Source organism: Chiloscyllium punctatum, chromosome 8 (genome assembly GCF_047496795.1).
Source record: "Chiloscyllium punctatum isolate Juve2018m chromosome 8, sChiPun1.3, whole genome shotgun sequence".
NCBI classification, from domain to species: domain Eukaryota; kingdom Metazoa; phylum Chordata; class Chondrichthyes; order Orectolobiformes; family Hemiscylliidae; genus Chiloscyllium; species Chiloscyllium punctatum.
The window spans coordinates 71,648,499-71,668,128 of record NC_092746.1 but is presented as its reverse complement, the minus strand read 5'-3'; the positions used below and the strand labels follow the sequence as shown (position 1 = coordinate 71,668,128).

The 19,630-nt window shown below is 42.5% G+C and overlaps 1 protein-coding gene and 1 long non-coding RNA gene across 2 annotated transcripts in view; one reads left to right on the top strand and one right to left on the bottom strand.

Annotated features, from left to right (window-relative positions):
• Nucleotides 1–15,943, top strand: part of LOC140480633 (uncharacterized) — a 110,014-nt gene extending 94,071 nt beyond the window's left edge. Inside the window, exon 3 of the long non-coding RNA XR_011961357.1 lies at nt 12,227–15,943. This is a non-coding gene — a long non-coding RNA (uncharacterized lncRNA). The remainder of the gene's footprint in view (nt 1–12,226) is intronic.
• LOC140480631 (V-type proton ATPase 116 kDa subunit a 1-like) overlaps nt 1–19,630 on the bottom strand; it is a 145,906-nt gene that overhangs the window by 21,377 nt on the left and 104,899 nt on the right. The window contains exons 18-19 of the mRNA XM_072575759.1: nt 7,029–7,130; nt 6,527–6,644 (exon numbers count right to left, since the gene is read on the bottom strand). Coding sequence (XP_072431860.1) covers nt 6,527–6,644; nt 7,029–7,130 — 220 coding nt within the window. The remainder of the gene's footprint in view (nt 1–6,526; nt 6,645–7,028; nt 7,131–19,630) is intronic.

Genomic DNA, 19,630 nt, shown 5'->3' with positions numbered 1-19,630 from the left:
AGGGCTGAGGTAGCTGTCCGGCTCCCCGCTGGAGCCATTTCCCTGCTCTGGTGTCTTCGGGTCGGGTCCAGGGTCCGCATAGTCCAGTTCTCCATCTGACAGCGGGGCTGTCACAGGACCGCTGCTCCCAGTTACCTGGAGCTGTGGGCCGGTGGGTACCTCTTGGTTCTCACCGGGTGGGGGCAGACCTTTACCCATCCCCTCAGAGGGATCGTCTTTTCCTGCTTGGGCGCTGCTGCCCTCCTTTTTCCCCGAGGCACTCTGTCTCTTCATCTGGTGACAGCCCTCCTTGCGCCCGTCCTCACCGTCAGAAGAGCTGCCTGTATCCTCGTCATGTAGGTGTCGCTTTCCCCTTCGCTGGGTGGCTTTGGGAGGTTTCCTCTTCCTGCTTTTGACAGTAATCCAATCCTCTGCCTCCTTTGATCCCTCCTCTTCCATTTCCTTCGTCTGTCTTGAAGGAGCTTGGATTGGCTGCTGCACCTCCCCGCTGTCTGCCGTCTGCTCCACTACAGCCTGCCCTTCCTTGTGGGTGCCTCCAGACACCGTTCCCGTGCTGGTTTCTGTTACCTTGCTGGTCTTAGGCGGTCTACGGCTTGTGTGCGTAGGTGGCGGCCCCTCGTCTTGGGCAGGCCTTGTACATGTGGCCCGCCTCTCCGCACAGATTACAGTTCTTGGCCTCCTTACGTTCCATGGTTGGGTGGCCTTTTTGCTTGCAGTTTCGGCAAACGGTCACCTTACAATCCGCCGCCATGTGGCCTGACCTCCCGCAGGTTCGGCACACTTTTGGCTGCCCTGCATATGTCAGGTAACCTCTGCTTCCTCCAATGGCAAAGCTGGAGGGTAGGTGGAGGATGTTCCCACTGGCATCGACCCTCAGGGTTACCCTGACCTATCGTTTGCTGGTCCAGATCCCGAAAGGATCGACCACATCGGTACTCTCTCCCTCGACTTGGACATATCTTCTCAAGAAGGTCAGGACATCTGCTGCTGGGACGTGAGGGTTGTACATCTGGATTGTTACAACCCAACTCCTTTGCGCAGGAAGCACACACAACAGGACCACCAACAAAATGGAGAACAGAGGTTCTTTTCCTTCTCCTTGAAGACCTTCAGGAGCCGCTCGCAATTCTTCACACTCCTGAAGGTCACATTGAAATAGCCTGCTGCAGGGAAATCCTGTAGGCAGTACACGTCCACTGCTTTGAACCCGCAGCATTCCAGCAAAATCTTCTTCACAAACACCGTCCGATCGACCGGTGTGTGCTCCTCCACCTTCTTCACAGTCACCCTGACTGTGTTGCAAATGCCATGGCCAGGGCTGCGAGCGGCTACTGAGGCCATAGTGCTGAGGTTGGCTGGTACCTGAATTGGCGTTAGGCCGAAGCCAGCATAAAGATCCACCAAGAGCAGGTCAGCACAACCAAACAATCCTCCAACATCCAATCATGATCCAGCGATAGTCTCCAGCAGCTCCGACGACTCGCAACGCGATCCCCACGGTTCCTCCCCCGCCAGCACACGTCCGCTGCGTCGAACCTGCAGCGCTCGAGCAGAATCTCTTCCTCTGGTCCTCAGAAACTACACATATTCTGAGCCAAAAGGCCACCATGTCTCCAATTTATCATCTGGATTGGACTGGATCAGATACTCTAACTGGTGCTGACCGCTACAGGACCTCCTTTCACTTGCTCTTTTAACAGGCGTTGACTGCCTTCGGGCTCTCCTTTCACCTGATTCATATGAGCTCATAGCTTCCTCCAATGGACAGGTTGATGACTGCCACAAATAGCCAGGTCTATCATGTGGCCGATGTACATGAGAACCTGTAACATGTTGCTCTGGTTAGGGCCCAGTGCAGCAATGGTTAGATAAGAGGGGAATGAGACACCTAGACCTCTCTTCAGGTATCACTTTTCATCAGAAATAGAGGGAAGTGACATTGTGCACTGAAGTGGAGGAGAAGTGTCAGTTAGCCATCTGGAGAGGATGATATTCCTTAGGTCAGTTTTACTCCTTATCCTCTTTACCATGACCCCACAGCCTCCAGTGGGTAAAGCAGTGGAGAGCCCCTGTTTGGAGATCCCCAGTTTGTTAGCATCCTCAAGGCCTCTCACACAAAAGGACATGTGCCAAGGTCATCATATATTGAGGGCACTATTCTCCGTCTTCTCATCAGCTACTGATGTAAGGATCATACCAAGGCATAATAGATATAAGTGAAAAATTAAAGTATTATGAGGGTACGACGGTGTCAAGATATTGTAAATGTTTGTGCACACACATTTATATCATATGACAGTCTAGATTAGAGTGGTGCTGGAAAAGCACAGCAGGTCACGCAGCATCCGAGGAACAGGAAAATCGACGTTTCAGACGACAGTCTGTTCACTTGATTATTGTGTTTATCATGTGCATTTTTTGGGATATCCTCATTCAGGGATCATATTGCTTTATGAATGCTTATCATTGATGGACATCACACTTGTGTATGCAATAATGTGTTTGTGTATTTGAGATTAATCTTTATTGAATGATAATACATGTGATGTGATTTGTATTCTAACAGCAACATGATAAGTCTGAACATAGAGTATCTGCTGACTTTCACATAATTTTATTTTCATGCTTGTTTTCAAATGTATCCTTTCCTTCCTCTGTAATCTCTCCCAGCCCTACAACCTTCTCAAATATCTGCATACCTTCAGTTATGGTCTCTTATGTATCCTGATTTTCATTGCCCCATCACTGGTGGTTGTATTCTCAGCCAATGTCCATAAGTCTGGAATTCCTATCATAAAATTCCCTGCCTCTTCAACTGTCTTCTACATCAATATTTTTAGGATGACTGTGTGGGTTGGAGAAATCTATGTATGACTCAAGGTTGGCTATCACTGGCATTTCCAAGATCTTTGGCAGTGGCAGAACACATATGTGTCTTCAATCCACTGAAGACTCAATTCTTCATTCATTTATCTCTGAAAGTTCAGCAGGGTAAGTAAATTGGTTACATTTGGGCACTTATTCCAGGAATTGACTGTAATGAATTGAATTTAAGTTACTCTTTACAATCTACCTCTTCGAAAAAGTTTTTGATCATCTGTTCGGATATTATCCTTGTTCAAAGTGCCTTGGTACATAGCACCATGATAAAAGTGCCAAATAAATGCAAGTTTGCACTGTAATGTCCAATGGAAATGAAGTTCTGTTTTCCTTAACTGTTCTGTCTTGTGACCTGTGATGTGGCAGTGAGGTGCTGGATTGGAGAGGTGGTGGGTACAGGGAGCAGTGGCAGGATGTTTACATACACTGAAGATGGAGATATCGACAGCAGCCTTTGCAGGGGCAGAGCAATGGAAAAGGTAGCTCACGGTGGGAAAAGGGCACTGCTGACGTTTTCCCTTTTTTTGTCGGGGTTACAGAGGAATAACTTCAAGGTCTGTTCTGAGTGCAGGCAACCATGATGCAGTCTACCTCTCTTTATTGTTTTTATTTTTGGAAAGTATATGACACTGGCAATTATTTATTTAGGCACAAAAACACTGCAGACGCTGGTATCCAAGGTTGACAGGCAGGAGGCTGGAAGAACGTAGTTAGCCAGGCAGCATCAGGAGGTGGAGAAGTCAATGTTTTTGGTATGGGTTATACCTGAAACATTGACTTCTCCACTTCCTGATGGTAGGAGAAAGTGAGGACTGCAGATGCTGGAGATCAGAATCAAAAAATGTGATACTGGAAAAGCAAAGCCAGTCAGGCAGCATCTGAGGAGCAGGAGAGTAGATGTTTTGAGCATAAGCTCTTCATCAGACATTCCTGATGAAAAGCTTCCGCTCGATATGTCAACTCTCCTGCTCCTCAGATGCTGCTTGACTGGCTGTGCTTTCCCAACACCACACCTCCTGATGCTGCCTGGCTTACTGCATTCTTCCAGCCTCCTGCCTGTCTTGCTAAGCCAGTATTTATTACTTCTCTTGAGTTCTGCTGAGTCAAGCATAATAAATTGGTATAGAATGACATGTAGGCTGGTAGGGTGGCAGGATGTGGGGGGCAGTACCCTTTGTGAAGTACATTAGTGAACTAGTTAATTTTTCTCAACACAAGGACAAAGCTGGAATATCTGATATGAATAATTATTTAAATAAGCCTGAGGCTGCATTTTGTGCAGCCATTGCGTTCCTACATTGTGTCAAATTTTGCCACAATAAGTTTCAATTACACTGGGAATGAAATTTCAGATCCATGAGTTGATAAAAGTTCTTAAATATTTTTCTGTATAACTCCAATAGAGGCAGTCAGATTGGACAATGGGTCTATATTTGGAATTAGCAATTAAGTTATCGCTTCAGTGGATTTTCAAGGATTTTTGCAGTTTCCATGGCAATTCATATTGAATAGAAATACCTGTCTGATTGTATTGACATTTGATTTATGACTAACCTCAGCTATGTGGGCTACCTTTTGTAACTTGTTCTGTTTGCTCTGTATTTAATTACTGGTCATCAAGGTTTTGTTATATCTCTTAAACGTCCAAGGCTGTGTTGGACAACTTCTCATCCTTAGGAACATTAGTTACGTTTTCCTTTGTTTCCATCTCCATCTTCTATGAAGGCTACGATGAAAGATGTCTGAGCCAGAAACTTAATTTTAATAATTTCAATCTTTTTGGCAACTATTTATGTTATAAATTGCAGTGTTAAGCTCACACTATGCTGAAAATTGGCATGTAACCTTGATAATTCCTGTTGGCTGTACATTGTACTACTTTGAGCTTGGAAATTTGAGTTCAATTAGAACAATCAGGTAAGAAAATGCCTTCCTGAAGAAGGGCTGATGCCCGAAACGTCGATCCTCCTGTTCCTTGGATGCTGCCTGACCTGCTGCGCTTTTCCAGCAACACATTTTCAGCTCTGATCTCCAGCATCTGCAGTCCTCACTTTCTCCTCTAAGAAAATGCCATGTTAATCAAAAATGCTTTAATTAAACATAAGATAACCAGGATCACCTCCTCTATGACACAAAAACTGAAATTACTCAAAAAGCTCAACAGGTCTAGCAGCATCAGTGGACAGAAATCACAGTTAACGTTTCAGGTCCAAGAGTGGACCCTTTCTCAGAACTCATTGAGTAGTCTTTCTCTAGCTTTTATTTCACTTTTGCACATTGTCATTTAATCTACTTTTTATCGTTCTAAATGGTGGGAGAATATAAACATTTTAGCCGCGGTGAAAAGTGTTAAAATGGTAGTAATGCCTAGAAATTAGTATGCAGTGAGTGAGTTCTTTAACCATTGCATTTCTAAGGTGCAGGTTTAGTGTTAAACTCCATACAGCTAAACAGTCCAGCCTGAGGTCTTACAAGAGCCTCTCATGTAACGCCAATGGAAGTACATTAGATACAGTTTGAGTCGAGGTAAGCACTATGGAATAAGCACACACTGTTTATCAAGACTGAACTTCTTTCTGCCAAAGGCATTGTGTGGACATCCTTCCTTAAGTAGTTTCAGTATCTTCGATTATGAAATAACAGCACAGAGACAAGTATCCACCAAGTCACCCTTTATTTACAAGGGCTCTGACAAGCAAGCTCAAAGCCAGTCCCTAGACTGAGGAGACCTTCTGAATCTCCTGTTTATTTTTTTTTTACCCCCACACTACTGCCTAACTGCGGTAGTGCTTTTTTTTTCCTGTTTATATCTGTCAGCCAGGGCTTTCTGATTGGCTCAGGTTAACAACCCAAGCAAGGGTCTCACAGTCAATGAGATGTACCTGGCCCTGGTTCCAATCACTACAGATTAATAATACAAACGTTTGTTGGCTATAAATCTAACCATAGCATTTCAGATGATAACATTAGCACAATATATGCCCGTCATATTCTTTCCCCAGTGGTAATTTTCTGATTCTGGTCTCTTGACTTGCATGAGCTTGATGTCAGCAAGGGATTGCTACAAAATTAAAATGCTCCATAGCTCTAGTGTATAAGGATGTTGCCAGAGTTGGAGGGTTTCAGCCATAGAGAGAGGCTGAATAGGCTGGGGCTGTTTTCCCTGGAGAGTCAGAGGCTGAGGGGTGACCTTATAGAAGTTTATAAAATCATAAGGGGCATGGATAGGATAAACAGACAAGGTGGGGGGAGTCCAGAACCAGAGGGCATAATTTTAAGGTGAGAGGGGAAAGATTTAAAAGGGGCCTAAAGGGCAACATTTTCATGTAGAGGATGGTACATGTATGGAATGAGCTGCCAGAGGAAGTGGTGGAGGCTGGTACAAAGACAATCTTTAAAAGACATCTGGATGGGTATATGAATAGGAAGGGTTCAGAGGAATGCTGGCCAATGGGACTAAATGAATTTAGGATATCTGGTCGGTATGGATGAGTTAGATTGAAGGGTCTGTTTCCATGCTGTACATCTCTATGACTCTATGACATGCATCAGAACATCAAACCCAGTTAGATTATCAGCAGCTGGCAGTTGAGATATTCTTAGTAACATTATTAGGCAAATGTAAACTTATGCTAAGTATAGTTACCGGCATGAGCCAAGCTTAAGGCCCATAAGCGAAGGTATGAGGCAGTGTTTGAGACACAACCCAGGCAGTACTCAATGGTATGAATAGCTTGTTGTACAAAGGTGTCACCAAAGCTGAACTGTTGAGTTAAACATAATGACAGGTAACCATATCAATCCATGAGCAATGCAGCACTAACAGATTTTATAGTTTACTGTTACAGTTATTTTTGAAAGTTATTTATGTAATGCTCATTGGAAAAAAAACTAGCTTTTATTTTAAAATAAGGCATTTATAGTTAGTAGTTTGTAGTTATAGTTACTATAAGTAGTGTCCTTAGATGTAGAAAAAATAGTTCGAAAGTGCACTTAATATGGGAAAAGTGGTAATCACATGATTGACTCAAGTCTGAGATTTTCACAGATACATTATTCTGTACATAGCCATTAATGTGTGGTACATATTAGTAAACTTACCATTGATCTCTATCACCATCTTACCTTACCCTTGGATGAAAATTTACCTTTTCTTCCTCCCAGTGATTCTTGTCTCCTCCTCCTTTTATTTCTGCCTCAGTATGCTCAGACTGGAGGATAGAAACCTTTGAGTTGTCACAAAGACGTACCTTGATAGAAGGACCATTAAAAATCATTAATAATTTGTACACCTACAAAAAAAGGCATGAAGATAAAATAATTGATAACATCAATAAATCAAAATGAACAAATAAAAGAATACAGTGTTGCTTCATTGTATCAATGCAGTTTAATCAGGAATTATTCAGGACTCCTTCAATTACTCAGTAAAATCTGTAGGTTCCAATTTCCACTAAATATACGATCAATGAGAGGTTGAGAGGGGGGTTTGATGTGGGTTGAGGGGCTTGGTTCCAATGTCCTTACCCATGTTTAGATTGGAGGGTCAAGTCCAGTTGACTTCCAATGCTAGTCGAGAGAGATTGGGAAATGCTTATAGTGTGAGGGAATGTAGGAGTATATTTCAGCTTATCGGGCATAGTTTACAGTGTTATCAAAAGTTTCTTTCTATGTAGAAGGATGGTCAATGACAGATGGGAAAGAGATGGAGCTGGGTTGGTAGGGTTTGTGATGTGATCTTAGAACTCCTGTTGAGAATCAGAAATGCATCTTTAGTTCAATTCAGTTTCCTGCTCTTTGTGTTTGAAATTATGATCACTATGGGTTATACAATTCAATGGAATTAGCAGAGGCATAGCTGTTAATCCAGGAAAAAGTTACTGCAAATGCTGGAATCTACACTGAAAACAACAACACTGGAGATCACATGGGTCAGCCAGCATTCACAGAGAGATGATGTTAGAGCTGGTGTTGGACTGGGGTGGACAAAGTTAAAAATTACACAACACCAGGTTATAGTCCAACAGGTTTATTTGAAAGCACTAGCTTTTGGAGTGCTGCTCCTTATCAGCTGTGCTCTGAAAGCTAGTGCTTCCAAATAAAGCTGTTGGACTATAACCTGGTGTTGTGTGATTTTTAACTTTGTCCATGGAGAGAGAGCAAGCTAACATCTCGAGTCTAGATGACACATCGTCAGCAGAACTGGGACTGCCCCCCCACCACCAAAATATAGCATAAGTGATGTCCCCTCCAAATTCCGTTTAATCTCTGATGAAGAGTCATCTAGACTCAAGATGTTAGCTTGCTCTCTCTCCATGTTTGCTGTCTGACCCGCTTTGATCTCCAGCATTGGTTATCTTCAGTAGAGATTCCAGCATCTGCAGTAAGTTTCTCCTACATTTTGTTTAATTGACTATCACATCTCTTAATGGAATGCCTACCCTGAAGGAGTTTTGCTCTTCCCTACAACAGGAATTCCAATGTACATCTTCATTGCTCTCCATTTCACTGCTGGTGTTCAACAGGTGTTTGCCAAAACTTGCTTCCAGAGCCATGTTTCCTTCCTCAGCAGCTACCAATAATTCAGATTTACCCCGCATGGATTTCAACTCAAATTTTACCCATCATGTTTTGAATCTACCCAGGATTACAAGTATCTCCAGGACATACCACTTTGCTCGGACTGCTGTTCCCGCTGAATCCTGCGATCCATGATCAATGCCATGCCCCAACATATGTACACCCTTGACTCCACTCTGCAGCAACACCGACTAACCCTCTCTCAAAGCTGAGCCATTCTCCATTTTCACTTCATCCTTTGCCTCATCCATCGTCTTGACAAAAGAGTTTTTCTCTGCCTTACAGACATCAAGGTGCGCATGCTCAATCAAATTATAGATGCCACAATCTGTGCTGCAGACCCCACCCTCTCCAGCACCCACCCCTTTCTAGCCCTCAGATGCCATTACTTTCCTTTCCCCTGATGCCTCTCCCCCTAACCCCAGCCCATGCCATGTGTTCACCATACCTCCTGACCATCCCCTCTCTGACGCTGATTGTACTATGCTCAGCGATGGACACAGCTTCATACCCTTACACCCCCACCTTAATGAATGTCAGGCTCATCATGATGTTGAACTGTTTGTCTGCTGCCTCTGTCTCCATGCTCACTTCCTCAGGCAGGACTCCCCTCTCCTCTCGTTCCACTGATCCTTTCACCCACCTCCAGTATTCACCCTTCCCCTGACTTCTTAACTGCCCTTGACTCTTCATTGAAAACTGCCGGCGTGACATCAGCAGTCTCAATTTCTCTGCTCCTCTCAGCTATTCTAATCTGTTCCCTTTTGAAATTGCCACACATCACTCTCTTAGGTCTAACTCTGACTGGGTTATCAAACCAGCCGACAGAGGTGGTGTTGTTGTAGTCTGGCGCACTGATCTTTACCTTGTGGAGGCTCAATGCCAGCTCTCAGACACTTCTTCCTACCACCCGCTGGACCATGATCTGAACTTCAATCCATTGTTGCCAGGACTGTCACCAACCTCTCTACCTCTGGAGATCTTCCCCCCCATTGCCTCCAAGCTATTGGTCTCCCAACTCTGGTTAGCCTGCTTTTACCTCCTTTCCAAAATCCACAATCCAGACTGCCTCGGTAAGCCCATCATGTTAGCCTGTTCCTGCCCCACTGATCTCATTTCCTCCCACCTTGACTCCATCCTCTCTCCACTTGTCCAGACCCTCCTACTTACATCCATGATTCCTCTGATTCCCTCCACCATATTGACAATTTCCAGTTCCCAGGCCCGAACTGCCTGCTGTTCACTATGGGTGTCCAATCCTTCTATACCTCCATCCCCACCAGGATGGTCTGAGAGCTCTCAGCTTCCTCCTTGACCAGAGGCCTGAACAATCCTCATTTCAACACCACCTCCTACCGCCTGGCTGAACTCGTTCTCTCACTGAACTATATCTCCTTTAATTCATCTCACTTCTTCCATGTCAAAGGATCCTAGTTATGCCTGTCACTTTATGGGGTATATGGAATGATCTTTATTCCAGTCTTACACTCGCCTTTTGTACAAGTCTTTTCTCAGTACAGTAGTGCCTCAAGTTATGAACTTAATCCGTTTGTGAACTGAATCAATTTTTCCCATTGTTCGGATAGAGTAAGAATGCTTGGACGGCTGTTCACAGCGCACGCGCCAAAGATGAACTGAATGAGATCACGTGGGGCCTGAGAGCTTTTGCGTTCAACAAGCGCGTAGCAAAGCAGAACAATGAAACCACGTGGTCACACATGGGCTTTTTGCGTTTGTACCTTCATTTGTACCTTGAATTTCGTACATACATTGAAGCAAAGGTTTACGTACAATCTGTTCATAAATTGATTTGTTTGTGAACAGGGTCATTTGTATATTGAGGCGCTACTGTACTTTGCCAACCACCTCTGAGATATTAAAGAGTTAATTTGCTCTGCTGACCTGCAAGAATTAAATGCCCTGGGGGCAGGGTGGAATGGCTCTGAGTGTGAGTGAGTTTGCTTTCCCATCCCTTGCCATTCACAGCTATTTACATGGCCATCTTCTATTATTCAGTGATAATTTACATTTACTTTTATCATCCCATTCAAAATCAATGAGAACATTGCATTTGGAATTTTGACTACTCCCAGTAGTTAATGAAAAACAATTTGCAACAGATTTGAACACTAAGGGATGATTTACATTACATTGTTTCTGGAGATGATTAGGTCACTGCATTGTGTCTTGAGTGGCATGTCTTGCTTCTGGGGGAGGGGTGGCTTGGACTGCAGCACCGTGTGGCCCTCTGCAAGGGTTTTCTCTTTTTGTTGGCGTGGTTTCGTCGGGAGGGTGCAACTGGTCTTTCTTTCATTTGTGGCCTCGTTCGATGGTGTGGAGGCATTCCTCACTCTGGTTTCCACTGAGGTGAGGATGTTTTAGTGATCTTTTTGTGTGCGCGTGCTGGATGCTATGGGGTACACAGAGCTTTGGGAATCTTGGACCAATGCTTGTGTTTTTTTTTGTGCTGTGATGGTTGACTGGGGTATCTGTGGATGTGATTTATTTTTGTCCAACTCTGGTGTGGATCTTTGGAGGCCACCTTGTCCATCTTTTTGATTCCTCGTTTTCCATTTCATTGATCATCACCGCAAATGTGCCACCTTTTCCCCCCGTATTAAAATGAGAAGAATTATGACCAGAGGCGCTTCAAAAAAAAGAAAATGGCTGAAATTAAGGTCATACTAATACTTGGGTCAAAAAAGGAAGTTTCAATATAAATTATGCCATACTGAAAGTGTTTGATATTCAAGTATCTTGATTTGTTAAAATACTAGTTCAGAAATATGTTTGCCTTATTTGAATTAGGATCTCAATTCATTGTATGTTTTGGGTGTAATAGGGCAGATTTTGTTTTTACATTAATATTATACAACATTACATCCTTTTTAAAATGATCAAACATGTAACCTTAAAACAAATTGATTGAAGGCCTTGAAATTCTACAATGCTCTTTTCAAAAAATAATTGTGTCAGTGGTCATGCTTTGCATTAATGTATTGCATTAAAATATCCTTGCTTTTGTTTAACGCAGAGTTTTCACAAAAGTAAGAGTGCATTTTAATTTTGATGTTTTGTTAAGATTTTAGAGAATATTCAAACTTGGGGCTGAGCTGTTTAAGTTCTGTCAATTATTGTTTAGACATCATTGTCCCCCTTCATATTGCAAATTCAACGAATGCTAATCTCTATCAAAGATGTACAGTTAATGCTCTGTGACACTGTAATTCCAACTTTATTTTTGGGAAGTTTCAGTTGGAGATATATTTTAAAATATTCTGCATTTGTTTCCCACAAATATTTGAGATTTAAATCTGAACTGAAACTGCCTCTTCAAAGGCTAAAGCACAGGAAACATTTTGTTGTTTCCTTGCTGTTCTGGATTTTAAAAATATTTTTCCTGACAGCTTTCACATTAGCCAAGTATCAATTTGTTAAACGAAAATAATTTTTGAATAACCTGAATGGGGTCCCCCAAGAGTTTTATTTTAGGACCACTGATTGTTATTTATAAATGACTGAATTGTTTAGACAGTACAATTCAGAAGTTTATGGATTGTATAATACTTGATAATATTATAAATAGTGAACAGAGTAACAAACTTCAAGACAACTGATAACATTGAAATAGGCAGACACAATTTAGTGTAGTTAAATGTGTAACTGTCTTCATGCTGATAACTACCTTGGCAAGGAAGGAATGAGAGAGGAAATGCAAAGATACTTTCAGCAGCTAACATCATTTCTAGAGTTTCTCCACTCACAGGTAAAGCACACCTTCAGACCATGGCCCACCCCTCCACAACCTGATCCAATGGATTCAATCAGCTCCCCAGTCATGAGTATGAAAAGTGAAGAAGCTAAGAACAGTGAAGAGGAGGTCCATACACTTTTTGTCTGTGGCCTTTCTATGGATTTTAATCCACATGAGCTTTACATTCGCTTTCGATCATTTATGGGATATGATGGTTCACTGATCAAGCTAACATCAAAACAGCCAGGTGGCTTTGTTACACTTAACAGCAGAGCCGGAGCAGAAGCAGCAAAGAATGCTGCGTTCACCGATCTTGCAACTGCAACTGCTGCACTTCATGCTCAGATGTGCTGGTATCCTCCGTCTGAAGCATCTCTGCAAGGCTGGAAGTCTCGTCAGTTTTGTGAAATATTTAACTGCCCTTATCCAAGAACTCATTTCTTCATGGAGTGGTGTGCAAGGACACACTGGATTTGTTTTCAGATTGGACTTTACTGCAGGAGATTTTGGATAACTGGCTCATTTCCACTCCACTTGGAGTTGATGGAGTGATCACTAAGGACTGTGGATTTAAGAACTTTACTGGTGAAAACTTTTTTTCCATGTGCAAGGGATCCTGCAGATTCTATCCACTGCATGGAATAGTAATTCTTGTTAAAGTCATTGTATGCTGTGTGTCAATGACTTGCTTAAACACTGGCTGTCAGTCTTATGAATAAGCTGGTAGTGACATCTCGGTAATGATCATGGAATGATAAAAGGATGGAATGTGATAATAAAGAGTTAATTTGCTCTGCTGATCTGCAAAAAGTTGAAAGCCCCGGGGGTAGCGTTCTAGACTTAGAATGTAAGTGAATGTACATTGTCATCTCTTGCCATTCAGAGCCATTTACATGGCCATCTCCTATTATTCAGAGATAATTCACATTTGCATCATTATCCTATTCAAAATCAGTATGAACATTGTGGTTGCAAATTTGACTACTCCCTGAAGTTAAAAAAATGATTTGCAACAGATTTGAACATTAAGGGATGATTTACACTACATTGTTTCTGGAGATGATTAGGTCACTGAGTAGCATGTGACTGTGGGGGACTGACTGGGGGTTGTATTGTGGGTATTACTGACTGTGATGTAAATATTTTGTATAAAAGATGGACTGTTCCTTTGTTCAGAGAGTTCTCTCAACACGTTTGGTAAGCATGGCAAAGAGTGTTAAGAGTTTCTCCAAAGTTTGTACTGTATTTGCTTAATAAAATTTTGGTTGTTCACAGAAGCTGGTGTTTGCAGTTGCAACAAGTGTGTAAGGATCTTGGGGAAAAAGAACTTAACACTTCATGCTCCTGCCAAGACCTTGAAAATTCCATCCCTCCACCTTCACATTGCCCATTTCTGACACTTCCCTTCCTTTTCTTGATCTCTCTGTCTCCATTTTGGGGAATAAACTGTCCACTGCCATTCACTACAAAGCCACTGACTCCCATAATGACCTTCACTACAACTTGTTACACCCCACATCATGCAAGAATGCCATCCCATTCTCCCAGTTCCTTCATCCACATCACATCTGTTCATATGTTGTCACTTCCAAAACAGCACTGTTGACGTGGCTTGCTTCTTCCTTGATAGTGGTTTCCCATGCTGTGTGGTTGACAGGGCCGTCAACTGTATCCGACCTATCACGCATGCTTCCACCCCTGTTCCTTCTCCTCTTTCACAACAACGGGTTCCCCTTGTCTTCACTTTTCATCGCACCAGCCTCCACATTCAAAGGATAATTTTCTGCCAATTCAGACAACTCCAGCAGAATACCACCACCATACAATTGTCCCCTCACTCCCCTGTCTGCATTTTGCAGGGATTGTTCCCCCTGGAACACCGTAGTCCATTCCACACCAATCAACTCCCCCCTTCCCATGTAACCAAACCTGCCCCTTCACCTCCTCCTTGCTCACCATCCAAGGGCCTAAACAGTATTTCCAGGTGAAGTAGCAATTCACCTGTACCTCCTCCAATTTTGTGTATTGTATTTGCTGCACTCAATATGGCCTTACCCTACATTGGAGAAACCAAATGCAGATTAGTTGACTGCTTTGTGGAACATCTCTGCTCTGTACGCAAGTATGACCCCGATCTTCCCATAGCCGGTCATTTTAACACAGGGTCCTGCTTACATGCCCCCATGTCTGTTCTCTGCATGCTGCAGTGTTCCAGTAAATCACAGCACATACTGGAGGAACAACATCTCATCTCCAGACTAGGCACTTTACTGCCTTAATATTGAGTTCAACACCTTTAAATTGGGAAACATTTCTTCCCTTTCTTTGAGCTTGTTACTTTCTGTTAGCAGAGATGTTCCACAAAGCAGTCAACTAATCTGCATTTGGTTTCTCCAATCTCTCCCCTCCCACAAGCCCAGTGGGACTGTCTATACTTTCAAGTCTGGCAGGGCACACACCACTGTTCTGCTGTTCTCACATTCCAATCACTTAATCTGAACTATCAACATCTTTTCTCCAATAGCACCTTACACCCACTACCCCCAACCCTCCCCTCAAACAATAGCATAAATGCAGTCCCCTTTTCACACTGCAGCCTCGATGAAGACTCATCTAGACTCAAGACATTAGCTTGCTCTCTCTCCATAGCTCTTAATCTGTTCTTTTTGTTATTGAACACCTCAGTTGTCCAATACTGAAATAGAACAAACTGAGTTTAAGTTTGTTCTTTGCCTATGGCTAACATGTAACTACTTGAAACTAGATTTTTATGTGACAGTCTTGAAGTGGAAGGACACAGTTAACCTTAATTCTAAACGTTCACCTGTTAAGTACTTTTGTGAAGATCAGATTAAATGAAAAGTAATTCCATCCGCAGGTTTTAACATGATTTACTGCAAAGACGCAGAATGAGCAGGAAATATTTAAACCAGTCAGGTTTCAACAGAGGTAGAAACAGATTTCCTTTGTTAAATGTAATGGCTGCAGCAACTTAAATAAATCATGCAATTGTGAGACAGTTGACCGGTTAATAGAGCCATCGACTTGGAAATTAGAATTGTCAACTCTTTCAAGAATATTACTTAGGGACCTTTTCAAGAGAAAACAGAAATCCTTGCAATTGTCTCTCATTGAATAACTTGATTGACAACACAGACAAGGTGAAGGTTTGGGGAGTTGTTGTTTCTAGCGGGTTTCGAGAAGATTTGTTGCTCAGGTTGAAGTTTTGGATGTAGGTTTGCTCGCTGAGCTGGAAGGTTCATTTCCAGATGTTTCATTACCCTACTAGGTATCATCTTCAGTGGGCCTCAAGCGAAGCAATGCTGAAAATTCCTGCTTTCTATTTATATGTTTGGGTTGGTGATGTCATTTCCTGTGGTGATGTTATTTCCAGTGGTGAAGTCACTTCCTGGCCCTTTTCTCAGTGGGTGGTAGATGGGATCTACAGTTATTTAACAGGAATAACAGTTGTTATTCCTGTTAAACTGAAGACCAGTAACTTGGAACTTGGAGTTATTCGTATAATTAGAATTAATAAAAAAAGCATGAATAGAACAGTGTTAGAATGGACAATTCAGAATTCAAAAAGGCTTGGCCAGCTATTTAGACTTTTTTATGCTGATCTTGCTAATGTTGATTTCACTTAGGCAAGCACTGTACAATGTAACTTGTATGCCTCTGCCTAAGTCTTTGTGGTCTGTACATCTTTCATTACTATAACCTGACTGTACCGATTGTAAAAAAAAGCTTTTCACTATACTTCAGTATGTGACAATAAATCAATCAAACAAGCTTAACACTTGTGATACAGTAAATTCTATAGCACTTTGTACTTTAAGTATGCACTTATTGCATTTTTGTGTTATCATGTATACATAATTAATAGATAGTTATAATAGCTGTCATTGCACACTTAATTCCTATGATTGCATTGAACCTCACTATCTAGTGCAGATATTTTCCTTAGCAAATTGTTTAGAATCATTAATACACATCTCTAGAGCTGGTGAGACGTGCACTCCATCCTCCTGGCACAGGGGTATGGACGGCACCACTGCACCACCGCACCACCAGACCACTTAAATCAGCAATCAGTTATTTACTATGACACCAGCAATACATGCGAATGTTTCTGCCTAGTGTTGAATCAGTGGTCTTTCTTGATTAAAGTGAATTGGACAACCACTACACAGAAACAGGGCCATTATCTCATGCAGATATTTTCTTATCAACCTGTTTGAAGAGGTTACTACATACCGCTGGAACAGTTGAACTTGAACCTAGTTTCAGAGATACATTATCTAGTATAGTAACAAATATTTAAGTTGGAACATGTATTCTCTACTAAAAGGATAACGGGGATGTTTCATCGGTTCAACCACATTTAATTTCTATAATTGAGGAAATTCATCCTTTGTTGTTCTGATTTCATGTCTTCCAATCTCTCAATGACATGCGAGTAGTGTGAATTAAGCAATCAGGCAATCTGGGTACTTGAGGATCTGTCTGTTTAAAGTAGATCTTATAGCTTAAAAGGGATCTGATGGGCTATATCCCAGATATTAAAGGAAGTAGCTTCTGAGATAGTGGATGCACTGGTAGTAATATTCCAAGAACTCTTAGATTTTGGAAATGTCCAAGAGAATTAGAAAGCTGACAGTGTAACATTTTTATTTAAAAAGGAGAGAGACAAAAAGAGGTAACTAAAGACCAGTCAGCTTAACGTATACTATCAGAAAATATTAAGAGTCCATTATAAAGGATGTCATAGAGTGTTTAGAAATATATAATGTGATAGATAGGAGTCAGCATAGCTCCATGAAGGAGAAATCATGCCTGACAAATGTACCAGAATGTCCTGAAGAAGGGCTCATGCCCAAAACGTTGATTCCCCTGCTCCTTGGATGCTGCCTGACCTGCTGCGCTTTTCCAGCAACACATTATCAGGTCTGATCTACAGCATCTGCAGTCCTCACTTTCTCCCCAAATGTACCAGAATGCTTTGGAGGAAGTAACAAGCACGATAGATAAAGGGGAAGCAGTAAACTGCAATATATTTGGATTTTCAGGAGGCTTTTGATACGATACTACACATTAGGTTATTTAATAAGAGGCCATAGTGTTGGAGATAGTATATTGGCATTGATAAAGGATTGATTAACTAAAACATATCAAAGAGTTGGGAAAAAGGGAGCAGTTGGAGTATAATATGGGCAAATAATAGATTACGTACTTTGACAGAAAGAACAGAGAAGCTGAATATTATTTAAATGAGAAAAGACTGTAGAAGGTTATTGAACAGGCAGATGAATCACAAAAGGCTAAGATCCAAATTCAAGAAGCAATAGGAAAGGCAGATGAAACGTTGGCCTTTAATTCAAGAAAATGGAATATAAAAGTAGTGAATGTAATGATTGTAATGGGGTCAGCTAGGTGAACTGCAGAGAATATGAGTTCCCTGATTGGGGCTGTTAATCTTGTCCAATCATGAAGCGCTGGCTGACAGATAAAAACAGGAGTATTGTGCAGTAGAATCTCGTCTGTGCTTACCCCTGCCCAGATGGAATTTCACATTGACCCCAAAGTACCGTACTTCCCACAGGAACCTGTGCCCCACAACCTCAGCTGCCTTCGTAATATTAGTTTTACCCCTTTTAGGGATATAAAACAGTGGGTCCTGTATCGACTGCTGCTGCACACCATCCCCCTCTTCTCCCTCATTCACAGCCCTGACATGCCTTGGCGTGCCCATTTGCCACCGGGCGGTGGGATCCCCAGTGGAGGGCTCTCTACACAGGAGTCCTCTCCCTTTCTCTCGGGGATCTGGGGTGGAGGGTGCTGCACGCAGCAGTCCCCTGCAACCACAGATTGTGGTGGTTCACGGACTCCCAGCCCAACTGCTTGTTCTGTGGTGCTGTGGACATTGGGTATGGGCATTTGCACTCCCTTTTTGATTTTCTAAAAAACCTCCTCCTCTGCTTTTGGTTGCACTTCAGTCCCATGCTCCTGATCTTTGGGCACCTGATACGGAGGGGGCAGGGCATGTCCTGGGCTTGGCCAAATTGGCCATAAACAGGTCCAGGCAGTGGGCCATGGAGGAACTCGTTATGGCCGATTGCCTGCCCCTTTTCTGCGGTTACATTAGAGCCCGGGTGTCTCTGGAGAAGGAGCACGTTGTGTCCACCAGCACCTTTGAGCTGTTCAGGAAGAGGTGGGTACCACAGGGAGTGGAGTGTATTATTTCCCTGTACAATTCTGTTTTGATTTAATCCCTGCCCTCCCCTTCACTGTTTGATCACGTAGCATTGCCCTTTGATGTGAGGAGCATCGCTTGTCACTGGCCACTTGGGTGTTTCTTTTCTTCCTGGTGGTGGAAATTGAATAAAGGTTTGTACACCTTGTGTCTTTCACTGTGTCTCACACCTGCACACACACAACATGGGTGTTGGGGAAAAATAAGTACTACCGCAGTTAGGCGGTTGTGCGTGGGAAGATGAAAAAATTCAGGAGTGTCAGAGGTACTGTTCACTCTGAGAACTGGCTCTGAGGAAAAACATTAAAAAAATAGAAACAGGAGTGTTAGAGGTTCTGTTCACTCCGAGAGCTGCCTCTGGCGGAGCTGGATCAATGTCAAGAAGTGAAAGAAAAAAAAGAAAAAAAACAGGAATATTAGACATCCTGTCATTCTGAAAGCTAGCTCTGAGGGAGCTAGATTACTGTTAAGGACTTTCCACATGTAAGTAAAGGGTGACTTAGTGAAGGGATGCCAGCCTCTGTGGGGTTATTTCAGTGGTGATGTGAGCAAAGCACGCTCCTGAAGAAGTTCACTCATGACAATTATCATTGAGTTAGGCTAAGCATTTCTGGCATCATACTGTTATTTAGGAACACCATAAGACCATAAGAGATAGGAACAGAAATTAGGCTCCATCATCCAATCATGGCTGACAAGTTTCTCAACCATATTCTCCTGCTTTCTCCCCATAACCCTTGATCCCCTTGAAAGTCAAGAACCTATCTATCGCTGTCTTAAATGTACTCAATGGCCTGCCCTCCACAGCCTTCTGTGGCAATGTACTCCCATAGATTCACTGAGCTGAAGACATTTCTCATTATCTCGATTTTAAAAGGTCTTTCCTTTATGCTAAGGCTAAGGCTATGCTCTCGGGTCCTCGTCTCTCTGACCAATGGAAACATCTTTCCAGCATCTAATCTGAAAGCTTGAGTCATTCGATCCTGCCATTGAATACTGAGCCCGGTATGTGTTAGAAAGCACTTTTTTTTTCCGGCAAATGTCATTGGGGCAAATGAAAAGCAATGATTAATTCTCCTGACAGCTTTTTGGTTACTTACCCTGAGACACCAGATATTAAACCATGCAAGAGTTGACAGATTTAGTTGAGAAATATTATAACA